The sequence below is a fragment of the Micromys minutus genome, assembly GCF_963924665.1.
Source record: "Micromys minutus genome assembly, chromosome: 19".
NCBI classification, from domain to species: domain Eukaryota; kingdom Metazoa; phylum Chordata; class Mammalia; order Rodentia; family Muridae; genus Micromys; species Micromys minutus.
In genome coordinates this window covers 14,709,801-14,737,342 of record NC_137954.1, presented here as the reverse complement: position 1 = coordinate 14,737,342, position 27,542 = coordinate 14,709,801, and the positions used below count along the sequence as shown (strand labels likewise).

At 42.1% G+C, this 27,542-nt stretch overlaps 3 protein-coding genes across 4 annotated transcripts in view; 2 read left to right on the top strand and 1 right to left on the bottom strand.

The window, feature by feature from the left end:
* Positions 1-10,691: 10,691 nt before the first annotated feature.
* Positions 10,692-11,753, top strand: CMKLR2 (chemerin chemokine-like receptor 2; the record flags this gene model as incomplete). Its single annotated transcript, XM_080932716.1, has 1 exon — positions 10,692-11,753. The coding sequence occupies one exon, from the start codon at positions 10,692-10,694 to the stop codon at positions 11,751-11,753; it is 1,062 nt and encodes a 353-aa protein (XP_080788842.1).
* A 2,580-nt stretch (positions 11,754-14,333) lies between these two features.
* EEF1B2 (eukaryotic translation elongation factor 1 beta 2) lies at positions 14,334-16,997 on the bottom strand. The gene is made up of 6 exons (XM_080933050.1): positions 16,696-16,997; positions 16,113-16,235; positions 15,440-15,566; positions 15,103-15,169; positions 14,621-14,746; positions 14,334-14,532 (listed from the first exon to the last, which is right to left on the bottom strand). Exons 1-6 carry the CDS (start codon positions 16,773-16,775, stop codon positions 14,378-14,380), a joined length of 678 nt encoding a protein of 225 aa, XP_080789176.1. The 5' UTR covers positions 16,776-16,997; the 3' UTR covers positions 14,334-14,377.
* Positions 16,998-17,257: 260 nt separating this feature from the next.
* NDUFS1 (NADH:ubiquinone oxidoreductase core subunit S1) overlaps positions 17,258-27,542 on the top strand; it is a 32,354-nt gene continuing 22,069 nt past the window's right edge. Inside the window, exons 1-8 of one of the 2 annotated variants that reach the window (XM_080933066.1) lie at positions 17,258-17,402; positions 22,029-22,094; positions 22,694-22,785; positions 23,481-23,588; positions 25,138-25,214; positions 26,144-26,225; positions 26,315-26,445; positions 27,072-27,257. In XM_080933066.1, the coding sequence (XP_080789192.1) occupies positions 22,034-22,094; positions 22,694-22,785; positions 23,481-23,588; positions 25,138-25,214; positions 26,144-26,225; positions 26,315-26,445; positions 27,072-27,257 (737 nt within the window). In that variant the 5' untranslated portion in view covers positions 17,258-17,402; positions 22,029-22,033. The other variant, XM_080933067.1, reaches the window with a different exon arrangement.

Here is a 27,542-nt window from a genome sequence, read left to right as displayed (position 1 = left end):
CATGTGACTAATGCTGCCCCTAGACCTCACCCATGCGGACATACTTCTGTCGTGGGTCTGTGAGGTTCTGTCAACTGCTGGTGCTAATACTGTTCTGTACAACCTAACTCACTGGCGAGAGTACAGGGTTGGGCCTTTCAACCACTAGAACAAACATTTTTCAGTTGACAGTTGCAGAATTGTGGAGTGTTTTTACACTGCTCTTTTGCTAATGCGGTTAGCAGTATGTTTTGCATGTGTCATTTAATAAATCCTTGAATCATAAAAAATAAAATACAGCTCTTGCTCTTGTGCTCTTGCAGCCTTACTCTCCCACCCCTACGCCTCCTTTTCCCTTCCCTTCCCCCCCTCTCCCTCCACGTGTTCATGGCTGGCCTCTATTCCTCTACTCTCTCGCTCACTCTCTCTCTCTCTCTCTCTCTCTCTCTCTCTGCCTCTACCACCCTCTTAACTCTCCCATGACCTGAATAAACTATTCTCTACTATAAAAAAATTAATAAATAAATAAAATACAATAAAATAAAAAGCATCCAAACTGAATGTTCGGTTCCATCTCTCCAGTTTTTCCGCTAGTGGCAGGGGGACACCGCTTGCCGCGGAAGTCGTGGCGGAGCGTTAGCGGCAAAGCAGAAGGCCTGTGGCTTCTGCGTTGCGTTTTCCGACACAGTGCTTCCCTAGGTGAATCCCTGGCTGTACCTGGAACTCTGAGATCTGCCTGCCTGGTGCTGGGAAGGTCGATTGACAAATCCCTCCAGAGCGCGAAAGCTCCCTTCTTACTGCCCTGCAGGGTGAATGCCCTGTTCTTCTGGCTCCATCTATTCCACGGAGACCCTTGCTTCTCTTCCTTTAAGACAACAGCCTCGTCTTGCTTCAAGACAGGAAGTGTCTTGCTGTAAATTAAAATAAAAACATCGGAGCTGCCAATCCCGTTTCCACCCGGAATCTGGCATTTCCCCTGGCCTGCTACAGTTATCACTGACAGCCCGTGGCTGATAATCAAAAACGCGCCAACTGATGTTGAAATACAGAGAGCGGCTATAGTCGCACACAGACACTTTCGCATTGTGTGCTCCGGCTTTTCGGGAGCCTGTCTTGAGCTGCAGATTTCAAATCACAGTCTTAAGATTTCAGACCTAGACAATCGTCCCCTGATTACTGCAGTGCTTTTAGTGCTCATCCTTCTCTCTGGCCCCGTCACAGCTACTTTATGCTTTAGGATATGAAGGGTAAGAAAGCAGGCTTCAAAGAAGCAGGTGGTTTGTCCAACAGTCACAGGAGCAGTGGGACTGGGGTTTTAAACTGAGGAAGGAGCCCTGGTGTTTAAAGTACACCCGTGTGCTAGTTGTTTTAATCCTCACTGGGAAATTAAGCTTGAGAAATTGCCCCTGACCCAACATTGAACATTCACATGGCTGTACAAGAGAGGGAACTAATTTCTGGGTGGGACAAAAAAGCAACTGGTCGATAAATAGCTGGTGACATTCTTAGATGCATGCCCCCTTCTCTTTCCCAAACCGTACAAGTGAGGTATTGAAGACGGACAGGATCAGTTTGCAAGTCCTTTTAGGAGCAGACTCTGATGTCATCACAGAGCGAGCAGGTACCATTTCATCTCCATTTAATTTCCTTTGCCTTTTTTGTTTGGTGTGGGGTGTTTGTTTGTTGGTTGTTTGGTTTAAAGTAAAAAGAAAACCTTTTGCTTTCTCCCAGTGTCACTGACTGAAAAACTGAATAATATATTTGAATTCTTCAGAGTAGCCAGTACTTGTGTCCAAGATAGATTTCTCAGTGCCAGCTGAAGAGGGTTGTTATCATGAAGTCTTTGCTCAGCTCGGTTCTTCACTTACTGCTCTCACATCTTTAATAGGTATCTTCTTCATCCAAATTCTCAGGTGTGCTAAACCCTATTTCCCTTTCAGATTTCAATGGTGGCAACTGTCTTTCCACTTTTATTCAAATCTTTTTCTTTTCCTAGCTCAGTTCCCAAACTGCTACCAGATGATTTTTGACAAAAACAAAGACTCGGTATGTCACTCCCTGCAGAAAACATTTTCCCTTGTTCCCAACTGGCAGTGTAATAAAATCCAAACTCTTAAGCCGAATATTCAAAGACCTTCCTCAGAACACTCCCTTATGTTCCGTCTTGTTTCCAGTCAGACCAAAACAAGTCTGCTTCTTGGAACACACCAAAGAATATTTTTATTTATGTGCCTAGCATTGGGCAATAACTAACGTGATAAGTCTGAAGAAACACAGACCCTTCTCTGTTAAAGGAAGAGTATTTGGGGGGTGATATTGGGAAGGCACACACCAACAGGGGCTGTCCTAAAATACCACCTTCTATCTTCTTTCTTTTTTTTTCTGATTTTTTCCCCCTCTCTCTTCCCTCCCTCTCTTCCTTCCCTCTCTCTCCCTTCCTTTGTCAAGATTTAACAGTGTACTAAGCCTATCTGGCCTGGAACTCACTAAATACCCAGGTAAGTCTTAAACTCATTGAGATCCTCACCCTTTCCTCCTGCACTGGAGCTGCAGGATTATAGTATCCACAACCTTCAGCTTCAGTTTAAGCTCCGGTCCCATGATAGATTCTATCCTAAGCACTGGTAACAACATAAAAATGTCTTTTGTTTCCCCTGGGTAAATAAACAGGGAATTTCGTAAAGCTTTGGTGTGCCTTGACCCCTTCCACGGGAAGGGCACAGAGCGATAGATGTTTGTATTAGTGCCAAACATCTTGAGTACATTCTGGGGTGTGGTATATAGTTCATGTCTGATAATTAGTAGAGCAATGACATAAGTCACCCCCACCCCAACCCCGTGCACAGTCCTGTAGCCACGTGAGCACAACTGAACACATACACACATGCTTACTTTCTCCACATTCTTTCTTCAGCAAAAAAAGAAATCTCAGGAAATTAGCTCTCTCTCTCTCTCTGAGTGTGGTAGCTCATGCATGCAATCTCAGCACTGAGGAGGTGAAGGAGAATCGGGAATTCAGGAGTCTGAGGTCAGCCTAGGTTATAAGAAACTTGGTTTTATCTTGATGGCAACAAACCTTTGTTGACAATTGACTCTGGGGTCATGGATCTATGGCTTTCATCCAAGTTTCTGTCCTATTAACAGATTATTTCTTATTTCTCTTGCTATTTCTTCCTATTACCCAATCATAGGCAAGACACACATTCTTTCAAAGGCCCATGTTTTTGCTTTCCTCTCTCTCTCTCTCTCTCTCTCTCTCTCTCTCTCTCTCTCTCTCTCTCTCACACACACACACACACATACACACACACACACACACACACGTGAGTATACTAGCTGTCTTCAGACAAACCAGAAAAGGGTATCAGATCCCATTACAGATGGTTGTGAGCCACCATATTGTTGCTGGGATTTGAACTCAGGACCTCTGGAAGAGCAGTCAGTGCTCTTAACCACTGAACCATCTCTCCAGCCCCTTTTTATTTTCTTTCTTTCTTTTTATTTTTTTTAAACGCAGAGTCTAGCTATATCACCTTGGCTATCCCAGAACTCTCTATCTACATAGACCAGGTTGGCCTTCTAACTCAGAGTTCCACTAGTCCCTGCCTCCTTGCAGGAGTTGGGGGTGTGGGGGGGTTAAGTGCGTTTGTTTCCATGCCTGGTTGAAGGCCCCAGGCTTTAACAGGATAAACAGTCTCCCACTGAGCTTCCCTCTCTCCAGTCAGCACAAAAGTCAGCAGTATTGAATCTTCTCTGTCAAAGCAGGTTGCAGTCCACACTTCTTTCAGGGTCTGTTAGGAACACATCTCTTCTGTGGTTTGGGAAAACCCATGTCTCTCAATGTTACAAAATTTAAACTCAACCTCACCACACAGTCTGATAGACGAAAGAATTGTTTTTGAGAAAACACAGGTCTCATGGTAGTAAAGCAGCTAAAACCCAGGCTTCCCTCCCTCTGAGGTCATGCTTTGTCTACTGCCACACTCTGACAAGATGTCCTCTCCCTGAAGCCCTCTGCGTTTTTTAGACTATTTGTCACTAGACTTTCCGACAAAAGTCTTATAGTAAAATGTGTTTATTCAGAAAAAGAGTTCCAAGTGTTGCCCCCTCCTCAATCCTGACTAGCTCAGAAGCCAGCGTGTTTAATTCAGTAAATTCCTGTCTGCCCCAGAACTGGACAGATGCTTAAGTGTGGGAATAAACGAAACCAAGGAATGTGATTGCTTGGGCCCTCGCAGCAACTGAATCCCTGAATATGCCCCCTTCACATTCCCAGGCAACCAGACCGCGGCTGTCAAAGACAGTTTCTGCCGCTTGGCTCTGTCCCAAGCATTTTCCACACGTTTCTAAGAGATTCCAGGGGCCCCATCCCTGACTACACAGCAGCTTGGCAGTTATTTTTGTGGCAAGTCAACTGTTTTATGTTTATAAATATCTTTATTAGCATTTATTACAGCCAGAATTATTTACTAACCTTCCAGCAGCACAAATGGTTTTAGACTAAAACAGCAGCTATTCCCTATTTTCAGTTGGTATCTAAAAACCTCATTCTGGCATTATTATGCTCTTGCAAATTGAGAAAACCTACATCTCAGTGCAAAGTCACTGCAAGCTAAGACGCTTGACCTGCCAACTTAATAAATGACATTTCCTTTTAATGTGAGATTGAAGACCTAATGTCTATTTGCTATGCATCTTCCTTTCTCGCTCTTGCCCAACATAATTTCTTTTTACTGCCTAGTCCACCTGGGAGGCTCATTCATACTTCCCTCCGCCTCTCAAAAGTATACACATGCACGTATGTGCATAAATACACGCATGTGCCTATGTGCATGTTTGTGTTTATATTCGTCTATATAAGCTCTACTTACTTAGACTAAGGGACATTTTTATGTCTCCCTTCGTATGATTTCCCCTTTTTCTATTCTCATCAAAAATGAGTAGATAAAATCTAACACAACATGATAGAATGTAAGATATAAGTTTTTTGGTTTATTTCTTAGAACATACTTGTCTGTGTGTGTGTGTGTGTGTGTGTATGTGTGTGTGTGTGTGTGTGTGTGTGTGTGTGTGTGGTGTTAAGTTGTGCAGGCTGGCCTTGAACTCAGATATCTGCCTGCTTCTACTTGCAGAGTGCTAGGATTAAAGGTATGTACCAATATACATGGTTTAAGATGTTTAGGTGAATTCAAGGTTACCCCTGTTCTACAAAGTGTGTTTCAGGGACTATAAAGAGAAATCCTGTCTCAACCAAACAAAACATTAAAATGTTTGTGGGGCTGGGCTGGAGAGATGGCTCAGTAGTTAAGGGTACTTGTAGCCCTTGTAGAAAACCTGGATTCCATGCACACATATGGATGGCTCACAACCACCTGTAACTCCAGTTCCAGGGAATCTCACGCCATCTTCTGACCTCCAGTGCATAAGGAGCACACATGGTATATAAGATGTACATGCAGGTAAAACACCCACACACATACAATAAATACATCTTCGAAAATGTGTAAGATCACATATGTGCTGGGAATGGCAGTGCATGCCTTTAACCACAGCACTTAGGAGACAGAAGCAGGAGGATCTTTGTAAGTTCAAGTCAGCCTGGTTGGTCTATGTAGTAAGTTTTAGGACATCTAGGGCTACAGATTGAGACCTTGTCTCAAAATAAATAGGCATGAGGGACTGGAGAAATGGTTCAGCTGTTAAGAGCACTGGATGCATTTCTAGAGGGACCCAGGTTCAATTCCCAGCACCCACATGGCAGCTCACAAGTGCCTTGTTCCAGGAGACTCATGGCACCAGGCATATATATGGTATACATATTTATGCATGAAGGCAAAATAAAATAAATCTTTTTTTTTTTTTTTTAAAGGAGGCAGGGCTGGAGGGATGGCTCAGAGGTTAAAAACATTGACAGTTCTTCCAGCAACTACATGGTGTCTCACAACTATCTGTAGCTGAGATCTGATACCCTCTTCTGGTATGTCTGAAAACTCATATACATAAAATTAATAAATAAATCTTTTCTTTTTTAAAGGAGGCATGAAACTGCTTAGGGGAATAGAGGACAAAATGGAGGAAGGACAGATACATTGAGACTCCCTAGAGACACAGAACCAAGAGAATTCATATACATTAAAGCAGTTTATTAGGTTAGCTTATTCAGTGCTGTCCACAATGGCTTTCCCCTGCTGAAGAGGCTGAGAAACCAGCAATAGTGCCTCAGCAGTACCAGAACCAGAGTCTGGGAGGGTTCCTGGAGCCCTCTGGTCTTCCATCCATGTTGGAAGCTTGAGAATGCTGGTTCTAAAATCAGCAAAGGATGGCAATACCCCACAGTAACAGGGCAGATGAACTTGCCCTGGAGAGTCAGGCAACTCAGGCAAAAGTGTCGGTTCCTTCTTTCTCAATATCACCGCCTTTTATCTGGCTTGCCACTGGGAGATGCTACCCACATTTAGGTGGTTCTTCTCTGTATAATCTCTTATGAAGATGCCAGTCAGAGTGGCACATGTCTTTAATCCCAGCACCCTGTGCGCTTGAGTCCAGGCTGGTTTACACATCGAGTCCTGGGACAGCCAGAAATATATAAGACACTCTCTGGTAAAACAAAAACCAAAAACCAAAACAAACAAACAAAACCAAAAAACCCCACAAAGTTTAAAAGGAAGGAAAGGAAGAAAGTCCCTTAGAGTAGTTAGTATCCAGCAATAGCTGTTTGCTGATTCTAGATCCAGTCAGGTTGACAACCATTATTCTATTCCCAACACTCAATCGGATTAGCTTACACTACACCAAAGTAATAATCCTGCCTAATGTGCTAAGACCTGTGCACACAACTGACATTACCAGCTGGTCTTCAGCTCTAACCAGGACCATTATAATAACTTCCTTGTTTCTACCAGTAGGCTTTTGTCAAAGGAGAAACAGGGCTTTTTCTTTAATACAAACCAGAAAAATTTTGCTTAGAAATCCTTCCTCAGTGGGATATGGCTTAGTATTTAAAAACACTGGCTTCCCTTGCAGAGAACCTGGGTTGGATTCCTATTGCACCACATGGTGGTTCACAGCCACATGTAACTCTAGTCCCAGAGGATCCAACGCTCCCTTTTACACATGCAGGCAACATATCCATCTATTCATATATATACTTTTCAATTATATGTAGGTATTTAATTAAAAACAATTCTTCAACTGCCTACATAATCTAATGTCATGCTCACAACCTCACTGAACTTTATTTTTTTTTCTTTTTTAAAAAAGTATTTATATTTTTATTTGTTTATTATGAGGTGGGATACGACACGGCATACACATGAAGGTCAGAGGACAACTTTCAGAAAGCAGTTCTCTTCTCTCCTACTACTAGATCCTGGGATCGAATTCAGGTCTTTCTTCAGGCTTGGTACCCATCACCTTTAGCCACTGATCCATTACTTATTTTAAAAGTAATCTTTTAAAAATATATATATATTTTTTTTTTTTGGAGAAATGGTTCAGCGGTGAAGAGCACTGACTGTTCTTCCAGAGGTCTTGAGTTCAATTCCCAGCAACCACATGGTGGTTCACAACCATCTGTAATGGGATCTGATGCCCTCTTCTGGTGTGTCTGAAAACAGCTGCAATGTACTCATATAAATAAAAATTAATAAAAAAAAATTTTAAAGAACAGTGCTCTTAACCACTGAGCAAACTCTTCATCCTCCACTGATATACCTTTGCCAGCTTCCTTTCCTCTATTAGTGTTGCCCAACTTTTAAAATCTATCTATCTTTCTTTCTTTCTTTCTTTCTTTCTTTCTTTCTTTCTTTCTTTCTATCTATCTATCTACCCACCCAGCCACCTACCCACAACCCACCCACCCACATGAGAGCATGCACCATGGAACACTTGTGGATTTAAGGACAACTTTCGGAAGACAATTCTTTCCTTCCATCACGGGTCCTGGAATTCAATCTCAGGTTCTTAGGCGTGGCAGCAAGCACTTTAACCAGCAAGAGCCATCTTGCCAGCAGCCAACCTTCAACTTGCTCTTGATGTGCTCAGAGTCGCACTGGCTTCTGGGTGCAGTAGGGTTTGTGTTTCCTGGTGTTACTTGGAACTGCTCCTTCTCCAGTTAATTTTTTAACAGTCCCTCCCTGGCTCAATTATTGGAATTTTACTATGCCTTAAATTCCAGCTCTTGGGAGGCAGAGGCAGGTGGATCTCTATGAGTTCCAGGCCAGCCTGCTCTACAAATTGTGTTCTGGTACAGTTAGGGCTGTTAAAATAGGGAAACCCTGTCTTGAAGAAACAAAAAATAAAACGAAACAAAACAAACAAAAACCAAACCAAACAAACACAAAGGAAACTGGGTCACCTCCAGTCCCCTTCCTTTGTCCTAGTCTCCTCATTTTCTACATTGTTACCATCGTTTAACACGATATATAATTTTCTAAAAATTAATTCTTTTGGTAAAAAAACAAACCCAAAGCTACCCTGAAAAGGTTCATCAAGATGGCTCAGCAGGTAAAGGGATCTACTGCCAAGCCTGGTGAACTGAATTTGATCCCTGAAACCCTCATTGTGGAAGGAGAGACCTATTCCTCCTGAAATTTGCCATGTGACCTCTATAAGTATGCTGTGGCGTGCAGACAGGCACACTGTTAAAATGTAATTTATAGCTGCCTTTTTTTTTTTTTTTACTACATCTTTGTCTGCTAGAATCTAACCTTAGAGAGAGAGAGAGAGAAAGAGAGAGAGAGAGAGAGAGGGAGGGAGAGAGAGAGACCAAGAATGGTTGCTGACATGCCAAGTGAAGGAGGCATATCTCCAGGATGAAGGCAGGCCTGGCAAAACACGCACACAACTTAGAAAGGAAAGAAAATGGGAGAGAGGGAAGGACTGGAGAGGAAGGGAAGACAGGAAGGGCATTGGCAGAACACAGGGTCCCAGGTTCCATCCCCAGATCTACATAGTCAGACATGACAGGACATGTCTAGACTCCTACCACTCAGGAGGCTGAGACAAGAGGGTTGCTGCCTTTGAGGTCAGCCTGGGCTACACAGTGAGTCCAAGATCAGCCTAAGATATCCAAACATAAAAACAAACAAAACACAAAAACCCGAGATTGAACACTTAACACAGAAAATTTGATCGAATGTAAAACTGATTAATTTTTGTCGTGTATACATTTTTTTGTTGTTGTTGTTGTTTTGTTTTTTTGAGACAGGGTTTCTCTATGTAGTCCTGGCTATCCTTGAACTGACTCTGTAGACCAGGCTGGCCTTGAACTCACAGAGATCCATTTGCCTCTGCCTCCTGAGTGCTGGGGAGAAAGGTGTGTGCCTCCACTGTCTAGCTACTTTTTGTCATAATTACAAAAAAAATTTCAAGTTAATTCAACGCAACAAAGTTGCAGTGAAATAAAAAAATATATATCATTGCATTATATAATAAATTGATGCGAAAATTATATTGTTATACTGACATTTACTCCAAAAGCTATCTTTTATTTAGGTGTGATGGCTCATCCCTATCTCTTACCATGGAAGGCTGAGGCAGGAGGATTGCTGTGAGGTGTAAGCCAGTCTGGACTATACAGTGGGATACAAGCCCTAAAGAGTGATAGCCTAGTCCAAGAAGTAGAATAAAGGCAAAAACAGGAACTCAAACTCAAAATACAACAAAAGTAAAGGTATCTTCTAACCGAAAAGCCAAGAATATTTCTACAAGAATAGAACCCTGATTGCTGTCATCGAAAGAAAAGAGATACCCAGTCATTAGGAAATCTAATCTCCTCACAGTGGGAGGGTGGGGTGGGGAATGCCCGGACAAACCACACTAAACCAACCCGGTTACACAAGGAGAGGTTTAATAGAATGATGAGACAGGGGTTAGGGTCGAGAGAAGGGCTGGGGAAGGGGGGATAAGGGAAGTTCAGTTTTTTTATGGGGGTGGTGATGTCATTTGCTTCCAGGTGGAGGTGGACTTCTGAACCGGTGTATCCTGGGAATGCTTGGCTTTTCCATGGCAATGAATGTGCCAGGTCCCTGTCACCTGTGGGTGGCGCCATCGCTGGGGATAGGAGCCATCTTAATGCCAACAGTCTTAGCATTCCCATCATCCTTAGGGCCCGGGACCTTAACTTAATGTTTGAGTGTCTGCTTGGCATATTCAAGGCTTCTCATTCAATTTCTAACAGGACCTAAAACACATTCTGGTCAAAATCTTCAGTGCTTACTAGTACCTTGGAAAAAGAAGGATCTAGAATGCAGTTTTTCTCAAGCTAGAGCTTAAGATGTCAGGGCTGTGATTACAGATCTGGAACTCACCACTGTGCAAGTTATCAATCTGTTTTCCTTTGCATCCAATATAAAATAATACGTACCAGGAGCCTAATAAATGCTTGCTGAATGGCAAGATTCTTTTAATGCACTGTAATGGACCGCAAGTAGTAAGGACAGAGGGCTTGACCTGTGGAGTAGATGGTTTTTCACTTAATAATTACTGAATCACAAATAAACTCTCAAAAGCTTTGAGTGAGTGTGTACAATCCATAAACCTAAGACTTGAACATTTGCAGTAAGTATAAACACAAGCCCTTCCAAAAGAACCCATGTCTTAGTCATAAAATACAGTACTTTGGGATTTATGTTCTTTATTTACCAAATTTAATTCTTAAGCTTTTTATTTTTCTTTTACAGATTTTCTTACTCTCCACCTACAAGATCATCATGGAAGTCTCAAAGGAAATGCTATTTGAAGAATTGGACAACTATTCCTATGCCTTAGAGTATTACTCCCAGGAGCCTGACATGGAGGGGAAGGTACACCTGGGAATTGTTCACTGGATCTCCGTGCTCTTCTATGCCCTAGCATTTGTTCTGGGGATTCCAGGAAACGCCATTGTCATTTGGTTCATGGGATTCAAGTGGAAGAAGACAGTCACCACTCTTTGGTTCCTCAATCTGGCCATCGCAGACTTCATCTTCGTTCTCTTCCTGCCCCTGTACATTTCCTATGTGGCCTTGGGTTTCCACTGGCCCTTTGGCCTGTGGCTCTGCAAGGCCAATTCCTTTATTGCCCAACTGAACATGTTTTCCAGTGTTTTCTTCTTAACAGTGATTAGCCTGGATCGCTACATCCACTTGATCCATCCTGACTTGTCTCATCGGCACCGGACCCTAAAGAGCTCACTGGTTGTTGTTATATTTGTCTGGCTGCTGGCTTCTCTGCTTGGAGGTCCTACCCTGTACTTCCGGGACACTATGGAGGTCAACGACCGCATTATTTGTTATAATAATTTCCAGGAGCAAGAGCTCGCCTTGATGAGGCACCATGTTCTGACCTGGGTGAAGTTTCTCTTTGGCTACCTCCTGCCTTTGCTGACAATGAGCTCCTCCTACTTGTGCCTCATCTTCCAGACGAAGAAGCGAAACATTCTAATATCCAGTAAGCATCTCTGGATGATCCTGTCTGTGGTCATTGTCTTCCTGGTTTGCTGGACTCCTTTTCACCTGTTCAGCATTTGGGAACTCAGCATTCATCACAACAGCTCTTTCCAGAACGTGCTGCAGGGGGGAATCCCCCTCTCTACTGGCTTGGCCTTCCTCAATAGCTGCTTGAATCCCATCCTTTACGTTCTAATAAGCAAGAAGTTCCAAGCTCACTTCAAGGCCTCTGTGACTGAGGTACTAAAGCGTTCGCTGTGGGAAGCCAGCTGCTCAGGCACAGTCAGTGAACAACTCAGGAGCGCTGAAACCAAGAGCCTGTCTCTCCGAGAAACGGCCCAATGAGTATTGTATTCCCAGAAATCCAGAGAGAAGTTTTCATGTGAGTCTCATAACAAATCCTTTCAGATTAGGTTTTGTTCTGATCTAAAATGATCACGTTTTTGTTCAGTTACATTTTTGTGTGGGTATAAAAGGTACAACTTCTTCCTAGCAATTTAAGTCATATATCTTTCGGGCTGCCCTCTGGTGGCGGTTCTGATATGGACAGTCTAAAAGTTTTTCCCACTGTTTTAGCCTTCATCTATTAATGTATGCAATATATGTACCAGACTAAGTAATTTTTGTAGTGCATACCACATTATATTTCAATTATATTCTCAATTGAAAAAGTATCAGGCTGTTTTTTTTTTTTTTTTTTTTTGGTTTGCTTTTGGGTCATTTTGTGTGTACATGCATGTTCATGTATTTGTAGATATATGTATGTAAACTGTAATTAAATCATGTGTTTCACATGGAGACACTCACCTTATTTTTTGGGGGACGGGTTATTTCACTTGCCTATAGCTCACCAATGAGGCTAAAATAGCCAGCAAGCGCCAGAGATCTGCCTAGCTCCACCCCAGCAATGAGATTGCCAGAGCAGGTCACCGAGCCAATGTGTTCCAGGAGTTGAACTCAGTTCTTCCTTGAATGCACTTTGGCTAAGCTGGGCCAGCTCCCCAGCTTTCTCACTCCCTTTTCCAGTTACAAAAAGAAAAAAAAACCCACAACAAACAAACAAAAACTCTTTTGTTTGGGGTAAGGTCTCACTGAGTGTTGGGTGGGATTCTGTAAACCCCACCCCTCAGTTACCTGACAATAGCCAGGTATGCTCCGCCCCAGTGACCTGACACAATAAAGTGACTGCTTGCTCTCTCCTTTCCCTCTTGCCTTCTTGCTCCTCCCTAACCCTCTCTCTCCATGTGCTCCTGGCTGGCCTTTTCCTTTCTTCTCTCTCTCTCTCTCTCTCTCTCTCTCTCTCTCTCTCTCTCTCTCTCTCTCTGCCTCTACTATACTATCCTCTTAACTCCCCCATGACTATTCTGTAGCGTAGCTGATCCCCCAGGGGGAAGGGATTCTTAACTTGTGCCCTCCAGAGTTTCTGGAATATAAACAAGATGGGGTGATTTGATCCTGCTTCTTATGTTTAGAGCTGCAGATAATGATGAAAATGGCCTTGGCTTGGAATATTTGGATTAATCAATAGATTTTATTGTCCTTCCTCTCATAATTGTTCCAAGTCCAGGGTCATCAGACTTCCAAGGTGCAAGCAGCATGCTGTCATTGAATTCTATCCAGTCCTCTTACAGGTTAGGAATGTCACACACACAGCATTGTTTCTACCATACTGGTCAAAGCAACACTAGGCTGGCTCAGAATGAAAAGGGACAGACCTCTTGCCCCTTTATGAAACCTGTCTACAAATTTGTGTTCATTTTTAGTCCTCTAGAACATGATGGTTATGGGAAATTCTGGCTAAGTGTGAGATTACTATACATATTTCCCGATGGTCTAGATGGTCTTCAGAGAGCATGCACCGATGGCCTAATTCTGTCTTCTGTTCTCCTGTTCACAGGGACACCGGTATAAGATGAATAAAATGTACCTTTTATGTCAGTGTTCTCCAGAATCCCCAAGTACTTTGGAGCCCTAGAATATCAAGTCCTGCTGCCCTCTGCTGGCCCTCACGGTTCTGACATGGTCTCACAGTGGGCCCTCACGGTTCTGTCCAGGCCCCAGCCTTTCTCTGTGCTTTCATGGTTCTGACACTGCCCTCTGCTGGCCCTCATGATCCTAACAAACCTGAAAAAAAATTTTCCACTATTTTAGGCTGGGTCTGTTTAAGTACGTATCTTAATGTACACGTCTGATTAAACACATATTTACAACGTGAAGCTTCCCTCACTGAAGGTAGTCAATGTAAAACCAAACCGAGAGCAAGAGTAGTGTACTGCCGAAGCAACCGAGTTAATCTAGATTGTATCTGTGAAATATAGAAAGCTTTAAGACGAGGTTTCTTTGTATACCGACTGTCCTGTACTCTTGCAACCAGGTTGGCCTGGAGGTCAGAGGTCTGCAAACGTGTGCCACCACCACCTGGCTCACAAAACCGAAGGATAAAATGCCCATACTGCAAATATTATGGTAAATATATTTGGATACTGTATGTAGCAAGTTTTTAAGACAAAGGTGGAATGCTGTGATGTATCCCATGGGGGTACTTCTGGAGCAGAGTAATCTGTTGAGTGTTTCCAACACTGTCCATCCCAGCACTTCCCAGATTCAAGGGAAAAAACCCCATTCAATATTCCTCAGGACATGTGAACTTCACATTATACTTCTAAAAACGGTGTCGTACTGCTAACAGCCCCAAAATCCTATCCTTTCACTAATGGCTAAAAATTTATACTGTTAATCTTTAATACGATCAGTTTTTATTTTATCTGAAATGACAGTGCTGGCTAAAAGACAACTCCAGGTTGGTCTGGTCATCAGCCGTGGCCTGTGGTTTGAAAGGAGCTAGTACTTCCAGCCGTTCTCACCACCCCCTCTCCTTCAGAAGGAAGAAAACCATTTCTCACAGCACAATGAAGAGCCAAGAGCTATCCGTTCAAGCTTTTATTTAAGTGCACTGACTTGAAGATGATTTAGATTTTGTTAAAAGCAGCCACATCCATGGACTGCACGTAGTCCTCAAACGCAGTAATCTGCTCCTCCAGCATATCTGTTCCAACCTTATCATCTTCAACTACACACTGTATTTGAAGCTTTTTGATTCCGTATCCCACTGGAACCAGTTTAGCTAAAAAAGAACACCAAGGGGTAAAAATGTTAGGAAAGCTCTTATTGATGGGAAAACTGAAAATGCACAAAACCCAAGCCTCACTTACAGGAGCCCCACACCAAGCCGTCTGCTTGAATGCTTCGGACACACTCCTCTAGTTTTGTCATGTCTGTTTCATCATCCCAAGGCTTCACATCTAATAAGATGGAAGACTTTGCAACAACTGCTGGCTCTAAAAGGAATAAGAAATGAATTATAAACACTCAACACTTTCACCGTAAGTCAAATCTCAATTTGTTTTCAAACAGGCCATCTTCTTGCCAAAACCACACACAATTTGCCTTGTGTCTGTCACGCATTTTCCTCTTTCTATGCAGCTAAGAAAGAGGCACTAAATTGTGTAACAGTTTCTTTCCCACAGAGGAATGCCACAACTGCTACCACAAGGACAGCTGCAGACCAGTAGCTGTGGAAGTTGTAAAATATTGACCCATTCAATTCGACAGGGGGAAACACGTTAGGGCCAGGTATTGGACAAGACCACTCACATCATTACAAATAATGAAGATAAACCATAAAATTACCCACTTTTAGCTTTCTTTGATTCATATTGCGCAAGGCGTTCTTCTCGTAGCCTCTTGGCCTCTTCACTTTCCTACAGAGAACAAAGCATTTCACAAAGTTGGTTATCTTCTGCTTTAATGTAGTAACAAGGTCATCACAAAAACAATCACATTTATCAGAAAAAAGCAAATCCATCAGGACCTCAGCCGAAAGATGGTGATTTGGTTTTATTCATCATGTACTCAGTGATAAATGTTTAAAGGCAGACAATAAAGCCACAATCCACATACAGGCAGTGGCTACATCCGCACTCATGCTGTAAAGACTGCCTTAACATGCTAGTGTAAGGAGGAAGGCATACCTCCTCATCGTCAGATCCAAAGAGATCAATGTCGTCATCATCTTTAGCACCTGCAGCTCCACTTCCGGTGGTGTCTTCCACGCTAGCAGGGCCATACTTGCCCAAAGATTTCTTCACTCCCGGCAGGCTTGAAAACAAACATTCTACCATATTAGGTCTTTGTCAAAGGCCTTTCTGGGCAAAACACACAATCATCCTTCCCCAACAACTCCCAATCTCTTCTGGTTATTTGACCTTTAGTACAACTCCAGGTAAATAACTTTGCTCCTCACCCACAGGAGACACAGTATGCAGTACTCACTGTGGTCCACCCTGTCAGCACGAACATCTGTTTGAGACTTCATTATGTATGCTCACTTCCATTCTTAGTGAACCAGACTCCACGTCCCCAAACTTCCACCCTTACTGGTAGTTTTAGAAAAATGGCCAGGGACTTCGTGAATGAACTACCCTCACAACCCAGTGGTGCCAAGCACATTATCAGTGTAGGTGTGGGGAAAAGTTAAACTGCAGTTGTCTCTACCTGTTCAGTGAGAAAATGGAGAACTTCAGTCTCTTGGCCTATTAAGGTCACAAAGAAATTCACTATACACTAGGTCAACAACGCTAAAGCAACTTTTAACCCGGGTCCTACTCTGCCATTCGAAAATCCAGGTAGCACAGTTACTTTTACCTGGCCTTTTCTTTCTCATAAGACTTGATGTGATTATACCAACGCAGGGCATGACACAGGTCGGCGGGTGGTGGACCAGAGACAGCTTCAAATACTGCCACATCTGCTTGTGATGGCACGTACCTGCCGGCGACACAAAAACAAGTGCACACACCTTTGAAAGAAAAGACACAAACACTAGCTGGTAAATGGCACATACCCCGTCAAACTAACTCACTATCGCGAACGATTACAGGGCTAACTAAGTTGCTTCTATTTGGAAGCACGCAGAAAAATGTTTGAATCTGTGCGAGCCAAGAATTATCTGCCACTTGGGAGAACTCGAAGGCTACCATCTTCTCATCGGGCTTGCCACGGGTTTAAATGAACTAACTAGTCAAAAGACGCGGAAGAACCGGCTGAACGCGGCCACATCGAGAGCAAGCATTATTCCAATTATTGCTCGGGCAGCCCCTCCCGGGAGGTCCTGTTCCAGAGACAACCGGGACTCTGGAGACCTAACTCGGCTTCCCCTAGTTTCCGGCGACCCGCTTCCCTCCCGCCGAGCCCGCGCCACGTGGCCCCGGGGCCACCCCCGGCTCACCCCTCAATGTAGCTCTTGTCCGCCAGGTAATCGTTGAGCACCTGGAGGCCGGCGGGGGTTTTTAGGTCTCCGAAACCCATGGCGTCAGCTGTAACCGGGAGCCAAACAAGAGCGGAGGAAAAGAGCGCCAGAAGCCCGCGGCCAGCGCTGAGGGAAAAAAGGGCCCGGGCCAGCCGGAAAAGTCCTTATATAGAGACGGAGGCGTTTCCCTCCACTGCACCGGCTAGAGGTTAAAGGTCAAAGTACGTTACTAGTCTCGTTCCTCCACGTAAAACTGCGACTTGTGAATTAAAGGGCCCACAGGTCGTCCGCGGGCCTTTCCTTGTGTTTGGAAGGAAATTAGTAAAAGAGGCATTTTAAAATGCCTACTTCCAAGGATTTCAAAACTAAGGGAAACGCCCCTTGAGGAGCCGGAGTTGGACGAATGCGCTCGGCCTCAAGGCCTCGGCTACTTCCGGCGGAACTGCAGGTCCAAATCGGCTTCTCCGCTTCCTCCCGGCTCGCTCTCAGGCTGACGGAAATTGCCGAACAGGTCCAAAGAGGGGAAATTGTCGAATCTGGGTTTATGGTCCCTCCTGGCTTTCCGTCCGCCAGGTCGGGCTGACGGAGTTAGCCGTGGCCGCCATATTGACTTAGCGGCTGGGTTTCGGGGGGTCAGAGCGATCCGCACAAGTCAACGGAACAGCTTGGTGGGCCCCAGAGGAAAGGTGAGGACGCATTTAAGTGGGAAAATTGAAGTGCCTCTAGTGGTGTTTTCTTTCTTGGCAGGACCGCTTCCTTTAGGTCAGACAAGTCATTCTCCTCTTGTCCTTGACTGGGTACCTCCTGCCCCGCCACCTCCGGAACCCGGGAGAACCGGCAGGTGAGGGTTACTAGCCTTCGTTTCTGGTTTGATGGAGCATAAGCAAGATAGTCAAGAGACCTTTGGAAGTTCGAGCTTGCAAGCTACTTCTCTCTGCAGGGGAAAACTGGAGATGACCCTGACAGGAGGAGACCGGTTCATTTCCCAGTGACACGAGAGACTTAAACATGGGGCACCTGTTTTGTTGCTGTCTTGAAACTGTCCACACTGCTGTTTGTTTTGTGTAGTTCATTGATCATGTTAGATAGTTTTTTTTTTTTTTAATTCCACTCACGGGGAGAGCTGACAAAAACTAAGTTAGCTCAGTCGGAGCTGGAGCGATAACTAAGCGGTTATGAGTGCCTTGCAGAGAGGATCCGAGTTCGGTTCCCACTGTCCCAGTCAGAAGGCTCTCAACTGCCATGTAACAAAGAATTCTCCACTCTCTTTTGGACTGTAAGCACCACCGGCACTTTATAAGTGCACATACCCACACATAGACAAACACATGTACACACAGATTAAAAGTGAATCTTAAAAAGTTTGCTCGGAGTCGCGCTGCAAATCAGGAAGCTGAGATCTTGTCGAAATTCATGTCTTTAAGATTAAACAAATTTTTGGAAAATTTTCCCTTCCCACTGAGTTTTTGCATCGTTAAATCTAGTATTCTAGGCCATAGCATCAACTCCTTTTATAGAAAGTAATTTTTATAAGTCACAGCCAAGATATTAGAGATATGCCAGGGTGTAGTGGTACTTGTCCATAATCCCATATTGGGGAAGGTGGGACAGGAGGAGTGAACCGAGGACTTTTTGTGTGCTTAGGTAAGGATTCTACTAACTGAGCTACATCCCTGTCTTGACTGATTATTTTTGTTCCTATTTGATAAATACTGTGTCTGAAATACATATTAGAGCCGGTGAGATAGCTTCATTGGTAATGATGCTTGCCAAGCCTGACATCCTGAGTTGTTAGATCTCCAGGACCCACACTGTTGGAAAGAGAACTGACTTTCAAAAGTTGTCTTTTGACTTCCACATGCACCTGCCCCACCCCCTTGTGTGTATATGGTAACACTCACCGATTGAGCAAATGAATGTCAGCAGCAACAGTAAAACATATACCAATCTGGACATGGTGGTGCATGTTGATAATTCTGTCCCTTGCTTGGGAAGTGGAGGCCTGAAGTTTAAGGAGTTTAAGTTGATCCTTGACTTCATAGCAAGTTTGAGGCCAGTCTGAGCTACAAGAGATCTATCTTAAAAAAAAAAAAACAAAAAAAAAAACAAAAGTATAAAAACAAACTGTACAGTGTATAAACCAGACTATCCTCAAACTCTTTATGAAGTGCAGGCTGTTTTTATGGGATGAGGTCTCATGTAGGTAGCTCAGGCTGGCCTCAAGTTGATGATTTTCATGCTTTAGGTTCCCTAGTGCTGGAATCACAGGCATGGGCCGATGTGCTTAGCCTGCCTCATAGGTACTTTTTAAAAATGGGATAGCTACTGCTCATTCTGGAATTTGGTGGCAAAAATATCTGGGGACTTGCTAGTCTTCAGACAAGAGAAATAGCCAATTTTTTTTTTTTTGTCAAGGAACTTACAATCTAGTAGATACCAAAATTGATAATTCACCTTCAGTTTAGTATTGAGGGTTTGTTTGTTGTTTGTACTATGGATACAGCCCAGTTCAGCCTAAAGGAAGTGGTCCTGCACTAAAGCTACCTGCTCAGCCCAACTTTAGTAAGTAGAATAATAAAATACACAAATGGTATGTTTTTAACAAAGAAAAGGGCCACAGATGAAGAACCTGTACATCTGATTGTCAGTAGCTATTACTGATTAACTTGATGTTAGTTTGTATTGCAATTTTTTCTTTGTTTTTATTATTGACCTAGTAATAACACCCTAGGAAACAGTGTAGATTTACTCTATAGGTAAAGAACCAATACCTAGTAGACAACAGACTTGATACCTGCAAATTCAGTATTGTAAACTGTAGATTACTATTATTAATCAGTTAAATAAATTAAATTATGAGTTAATGAAATGTTTAATTACATATCATCTATAATAACTACAGACTTTAATGTTTAGGATTCTGTTTTATCTGAAGTAGTAGTGTGTGCCTTTAATTTCAGCACTTGAAAGGCAGAGGCCTAAGGTGGATCTCTGAGTTTCAGGCCAGCCTGGTCTTTACTTAGCTAAAAGCCAGTTGTAGTAGCTCATGCCATTAGGATATATGTTCAAGAAGTACAGGCAGGAGGATCATGAATTCAAGGACCATGGCTGGAAAGACGGCTGGGTGGTTAAGACTGTTCCTTCAGTGGACCCAAATCTGATTCCCTAAAATTACATGACAGGTCAGCAACTGTCTGTAACTCCAGTCCCAGGGGGCAGGTCTCATAACCTCTTCTGGCCTCCTCTGGCTTCAGGCATGCACATGTAGACAAAATATGTAACAAACTTTATAATAATAATAATAATAGTAGTAATAATAATAATTATTATTATTAAAAAGGAAAACATCTGGTTTTGGACTTTTTCCTATTAGTACTGCTATTGAAACATTTTTACTATTTTTTTAAATGTTGATACATTCTTATCATTTACTATTTTTTACTATCTTTAAAAGGTTAAAAACAAACAGAAAAACTACATATTTGTAATTCTGTAATTCTAGCAGTTTGTAAAAAAGAGTTTTAGAGACCATGCTGCATAGTTTTATGTCAATTTGAAACAAGCTAGAATCATCTGAGAGGAGGGAACCTCAATTAAGAAACTGCTTTGCTCCAGCCCTCACTTCCTTCAGTGATGGATGACAATGTAGAAGTGTAAGCCAAATTACCCTTTCCTCCTCAACTTGCTTTGGTCCTGGTGTTTCATCAAAGCAATAGAATCCATAACTAAGACAGATGCTTGTCGTCATCATCATCATCAGTAGTAGTAGTAGTAGTAGTAGTAGTAGTAGTAGTAGTAGTAGAAGTAGTAGTAGTATCATTACTATTAATCTTTGGGTTTTTTTGAAACAGGGTCTCTCTCTGCCCTGGAACTCAGTCTGTAGATTAGGCTGACCTTGAACTCACATAGATACTCCTTCCTCTGCTTCCCAAGTGCCAGGATTAAAGGACTATACCACCACCATTCAGCTTCTTAGTGCATATTATTAACTGAGCAAACAGAAAGTCCAGTACTTAAGATTTAGTAGTTCATAACATATGGGAGGAGACCCTTGTGATAATCCTTTATCTCCAGAATACTTACATTATGATTCATAATAGTAGCAAAAATAGTTATGAAGTAGCAAGGAAAATAATGTTAAGGTTGTGGGGGGGGTCGTCACAACATAAGAAACTATATAAAAGAGTTACAGAATTAGGAAGGTTGAGAAACAAAGTTCTCAAATTAATGGTTTAAGTAATCATTTTTATGTAAATAAATTATTCAACCTTTATTTATTTACTTATTTATTTAGTTTTGAGACAGAATCTTATACAATTTTATTTAGTTTTTTATTTATATGAGTACACTGTCCCTCTTCAGACACACCAGAAGAGGGCATCAGATCCCATTACAGATGATTGTGAGCCAACATGTAGTTGTTGGGAATTGAACTCAGGACCTCTGAAGAGCAGTCAGTGCTCTTAACCACTGAGCCATCTTGCCAGCCCAACTTTAACACTCTAAATACTTTGTTTGGCTAATTCTTTTTTTAAGATTTATTTATTATATATAAGTACACTATAGCTGTCTTCAGACACACCAGAAGAGGGCATCACATCTCATTACAGATGGTTGTGAACCACCATGTAGTTGCTGGGAATTGAACTCAGGACCTCTGGAAGAGCAGTCAGTGCTCTTAACCACTGAGCCATCTCTCTATCCCTGTTTGGCTAATTCTTTATTGTAAAGGACTGTCCTGTACAGTGTAGGGTGTTTAATAGTACCCTGCCCTCTGCCCATTACTTATTTCTTCTTAATTCTTTTTCTTTTGAGATAATGTTTCCTGTATCTCTGCCTGACTTCAAACTTGCTGTAGCAGAAGATGTTCTTAAGCTTCTGATTCTGCCTTAACCTCCCAAATTCAAGGATTGCATGCGTATAATCTGGTTTATGCTGTGCTGGTGTTAGAGCCTAGGACTTGCTCAGTGCTAGGCCAGCACTCTTACACTAGCTGAGCTGTATTGCAGGCTCTTCCCACATTCTTCTGCTAGATCAACACTGCCCAAGTGCTGGAGAGTGGAGCTCAATTATACCTTACCTCCACAAGGACCCAAAGTCTGCTCTGTACTAACTACTTCTTAGCTGTTTGACATTGTATAAACTAATATCTCTGGGACTGCATATTATATGTACAACTTGAGAGAAAACATTGGGATTTCTGAATATTCTCTTAGAATAATGTATGAGAAACCATAAAACAGTACCAGAAATTTTATAAGTGGGTTGTTTCTTTCCCTCTACAAAATTAATCTTTGTTTTATTGCTTTTAGCCATCATGTTAAGGATACCTGTAAAGAGGGCCTTGATTGGCCTTTCTAAGTCTCCTAAAGGATATGGTAAGTTTTTGTTGTATATTCATGATTTTTTTTTTTAAAGATTTATTTTATGTATATATGAGCACACTGTAGCTGTCTTCAGACACACCAGAAGAGGGCATCAGATCTCATTACAGGTGGTTGTGAGCCACCATGTGGTTGCTGGGAGTTAAACTCAGAACCTCTGGAAGAGCAGTCAGTGCTCTAACCACTGAGCCATCTCTCCAGCCCCATGAGTATTTTTGAGTGTCTTTGTAAACTCAAAACCAAACCAACAACCATATGTTTATAAAATTGAGTTTAAAAAGCTTTTATGCTTATTTAGTGCTTGAAAAATTCATGTCTTAGCCAGGCTGTTTTGGCCCATGCCTTTACTCCCAGTACTCAGAATGCAGAGACAGGTGGATTTCTGAGTTCAAGGCCAGCCTGATCTGGTCTTTTCAGGACAGCCAGGAGTACAGAAAGAAATCTGGGAAAAGCAAACAAAAACGCAAAACAAAGTTTGCATCTAGAGAGAGAAGACTAGTAAAAAATGATATTTTTTATATGTAGTTAATTCATTAGGCTCTTTGAATCGAACTCGGTTAATTTGTTTTTTACCTTATTGTTTTGATGGCTAGTTCGAACAACTGGTACGGCAGCGAGTAACTTGATTGAGGTATTTGTTGATGGACAGTCTGTCATGGTGGAACCAGGAACCACTGTCCTGCAGGTAATTACTTTTGTGACTGTGTATTTTCAAAAATTATTTTCTTCATACTATTTAGTTTAAATGTAGAAATGTCTCCTGCAAGGCAGGTAAGTGAAGGATAGTATGCCATTTCTCTAAATTTCTCCAGAAATAACAAATTTGGTCATAGGAAAATGACTGGGTTTTCACAGACTTAAGCTTTTTGTTGTTGTTTTTCATTTCTGGATTGTGGTAGACATAGACAGACGTGAAAGCACTGAATATTAGCAAAAAAAAAAAATTCAAAGTACAGTGGAAAGTATTTTGGATGGCTAGGGAGTGGTAGAGATGTCAGAGGTAAAACTAAATCATAGCCAGCTATAAGATGTGAGTCTGTGACTCAAAAGAGAAGGGAAGTCCAGGAATGAAGCCACTGGGACAGGCTGACAGGGAAGCTTTTGTAGACTGTGGACAATGCATACAATGGGGAAAGAGTCACCATAGACTATGAACACTTGCCTAATTTGTTATGCATAAAGTGGAGGGATTTATGTCCTTTGAGGCAGCTTCAGCTGCTGGGTTTGGAATAGAGCAAGAGTTCTTCAGGAACTTACACAGGAGATGTTAAGATAAGCTGGTCATGAGGATGAAATAATAAAAGATGCCTCTGTCCATTATGTTTCAGTAAGAACAAGATGCAAAGGAAATTATTCTAAAGCAAAATTTTTGTCTTCTAGGCTTGCGAGAAGGTTGGCATGCAAATCCCTCGATTCTGTTACCATGAAAGGTTGTCTGTTGCTGGAAATTGCAGGATGTGCCTGGTCGAGATTGAGAAAGCTCCAAAGGTACATGATATCTGGAATTCCATGTCATGCTTTGGGAAGGAGAAGACTTTAAATCTTGCAGCAAACTTTGTCTAAAATTTCTACTGTATAATTCCGATATTTTTTGTATATAGGTTGTCTTAGTTTGGGTTTTATTGCTATGAAGAGATACCATAACTAAGTCAAAAATTTAATTGGGCTGGCTTACAGTTTCAGAGGTTCAGTCCATTATCATCATGGTGGGGAGCATGGCAGTGTCCAGGCAGATTTGGTTCTGTAGGAGCCAGGAGTTCCTGATCTGAAGGCAGCCAAGAGAAGACTGTCTCCTCTAGGCAGTCTGCAGGAAGGTTTCTTCTGCACTGGGTAGAATGAATGTAGGAGGAGACCTCAAAGCACAGGCCCACAGTGAAAGGCCAACCTCCTAATAGTGCCACTTCCTATGGTCAAGCATTGAAACACCTGAATCTATGGGGGCCAGACCTTTCAAATACCACATAAGTGTTTCATTTCAAACAAAGTAAGTACACTGATGGAAGTATTGTATAAACATAAATGCCATATAGGAATCTAAGAGTTCAAGATGGTGTCTTAAGCTTTCAGTGTCTTAAGACATAATCTAAAGACGAACGGTGAGTGTAGCGTACACTAGAAGTGCTTCGCTGCACTGTTCACTTGGTGAAGAATTGTGAGAAAGTTCACTTTAGGTCATGTGATTGCATTTGGTTTATGTAGCTGTAGCTCAGCAATGCCTAAAAATGAACAAAGGTTTGTGTGTGTGTAAGCATGTTTCTGTCTATGGAGGGCAGAGGACAACCTCAAGTACCATTCCTCAGGGATTCTCTTTTTTTTTTTTTTTTCTTTTTTTTAACAGACAGGTCTTTCTGCTTAGGCTAGGCTGGGCACGCTCCAGGGATATCCATACCTGTCTTTGCCTCTCCAGTGCTGAGATTATAAGCGTGCATCACCTTGCCCAGCTTTTTTTTTTTTTTTTTTTAAGATGTCTTTTATATATGTGAGTACATTGTTGCTGTCTTCAGACACAGCAGAAGAGGGCATCTGATCTCATTACAGACGGTTGTGAGCTACCATGTGGTTGCTGGGAATTGAACTCAGGACCTCTGAAAGCAGCAGTTCATGTTCTTAACCACTGAGCCATCTCTCCAGACCTGTTTTACTTGTTTTTTAGACAAGTATAAATCATCAGATTGTCCTATTAATAGTTTTTAAAACACCTTTTTTTTTTTTTAAAGAGAAGGTCTTACTGTAAATAAAACTGGCTAGACTTGGTTGGCCTCAGCCTTGCAGCCTCAGCCTTCTGAGTGCTGAGATTATAAGCATGTACCACTATATCTATCTGAAAACAAAAATTGATTTTGAAAGATAATCTTCGTTTTTGTTTTGTTCTGCTGTGTTTTCTTTCTTTAATTTTGGAGTCAGGTCTCAGGCTGACCTGCAGCTCATTGTGTTTGTGGTTTTGGGGTTTGTTTAATGGTTTATTTAATATTTTATGTATAGGGGTGCTTATAATTACAAATAAATACAAGTATGGATTTCTCCATTGGAATTCTAGGTTGTCGCTGCTTGTGCCATGCCTGTTATGAAGGGCTGGAATATCCTGACAAACTCGGAAAAATCTAAGAAAGCCAGGTACTTTGTTGTTGCTGCTGTAGACTTGTCAGGCGGGGGTTGTGCCACTCATACGTGAGAGATTTCTCCTCAAACTTTTGAAGAACAGCAGAAATGAGTACACAGTAGAGGAAGTGAGCTAGGTGTTGGAGGTTTGCCTGGAGTGTCAGCGTTGAGATCACTGCGTTCACAACACTTTAGGATTTGCCCGCATGCTTCGAGTGTGTGAGGCCTGTGGATTAAGCTTGCTATAGTGCTGTAATTCCAGCCCTGTTTTTATTTCAAGTTAAAAATGATTTTACTTATTTTTATTTTGTATGCGTTGGTGTTTTGCCTGAATGTATGTCTTTGTGAAGGTGTTGGACAGACAGTTGTGAGCTGCCCTATAGGTGCTGGGAATAAAACCGGGTCCTGGAAGAGCAGCTAGTGCTCTTAACCACTGTGCCAACTCTCCAGCTCAAAGGTTATGACTTTAAAAAGAGGATCATTTAAAAAAAAAAAGAGATGGAGGAACATAATAGCACATGCCTATAATTTCAGGAATCAGGTGGTTGTTTTAAAATCAAAAAGCTGACAATGGTGGCATATGCTTGTGATCTCATTACTTGGAAGGTGTAGGTTGGAAAATCAGAATACAAGGACAAAGGAACCTTGGCCACATTGTGAGTGGAGGCCAGCTGGGCTTCATGAGATTCTGCCTCAAAATAAATATGTAAGTGAATAAACAAAGCCATGAAAGTCATCATTTCCTAGGATCAATATTTGAACCCTTATGAGCAAGTTCAAACTGTGTTCAATACCTGAATACTAATATGATAGCATATCTGGAAGCAAATGTAAATTTATGCTAACTGTGAAAAATATCTGTGAAGGTTGTTAAGCTAGCCTATAGGTTATGCTTTCTAGTGGTAGCTTCTTATGTTGCTTTATATATTTGATTTTTTATACAGAGAAGGTGTGATGGAATTCTTATTAGCAAATCACCCATTGGATTGTCCTATTTGTGACCAGGGAGGTGAATGTGATCTGCAGGTATCTAGAATAATTCTGTACATGTTTTTGATTGACTCGTTTTAATTTCATTAGCAGCATAAGATTGACTGTCTCATAATCTACTTAAGGACCAGTCTATGATGTTTGGAAGTGATCGGAGCCGATTTCTAGAGGGGAAGCGAGCTGTGGAGGACAAGAACATTGGGCCCCTGGTAAAAACCATCATGACTAGATGTATACAGTGTACCCGTTGCATCAGGTAATGTTTCTCTTCTGGAGTATCACTGGGTACTTGAATAAAAAAAGAAATCAAAAAAGGAAGACATGACTGGTCTCTGGAATGATGGAGGAGAAAGTTTATTGTAGGTAAAGGGAGTGTGCAGTCAGAGGCAGACACAGCTGGGAGAATGCAGAGTGAACACAACCCTGAGCCAGGCAGTGTGAGACAGGGAGGGAGATTCAGACCTAGAGGCCACAAGGGTAAATGGTAGATGAAAAGAACCCAAAAGGACCACATAGCAAAATGGCTGAAGCGCATCCCAGCCTCTTGGCTAGAGATGTTTAGGGGAGGGGGCCTGAGAGATGCTGGGAGAACCTGCCAGCTAGGTCCACTTTGATATGTTAAATGGGCACCTCGGATGGCCGCTTCTCCTGGGTTTGAAACCTAAGGATGCTAACTTAATATTCATATCTTTTCATAGAATAGCAACAGTGGAAATAGCCAATTTCATAGAAAAATCCATTTTTATTTGCTGATTATACTTACTGAAAAAAATACTATTGCATTTTTAATGTTTTGAAAGTCGTTGTTTTTGCAGTTATGAAAAGGAAAAGAAATACTTTTTGCTGAGCTCATCCATTTGATAACAAATTTTATTTTTTTAGGTTTGCAAGTGAGATTGCAGGTGTAGATGATTTGGGAACGACAGGCAGAGGAAATGACATGCAAGTTGGCACATACATTGAAAAAATGTTCATGTCTGAACTGTCTGGGAATATCATTGATATCTGCCCTGTAGGAGCCCTAACCTCTAAGCCTTATGCCTTTACTGCCCGGCCTTGGGAAACAAGGTATTTATTTTTGTGTTTTTGACCAAGTTGTTTTTGAAAAATCTCATTTTGTTTGTGTATGACAGGTGTGGTGCAGATGCCCCTGAATGTGTGTACAGGTGTATTTGGAGGCCGGACGTCAGCCTTTAGTGTCATCAGGAACACTGTCTACTTTCTTTAAGGCTTAGTTTCTTACTGGTCTGTAACTTACCAATTAGGCTAGGCTGGCTGACTCTTGATTTTCTGCTTCTCCAGCACTGAGAGCACAGCATTTTTATATCTTGATGAGGGTAGAACTCAGGTTCT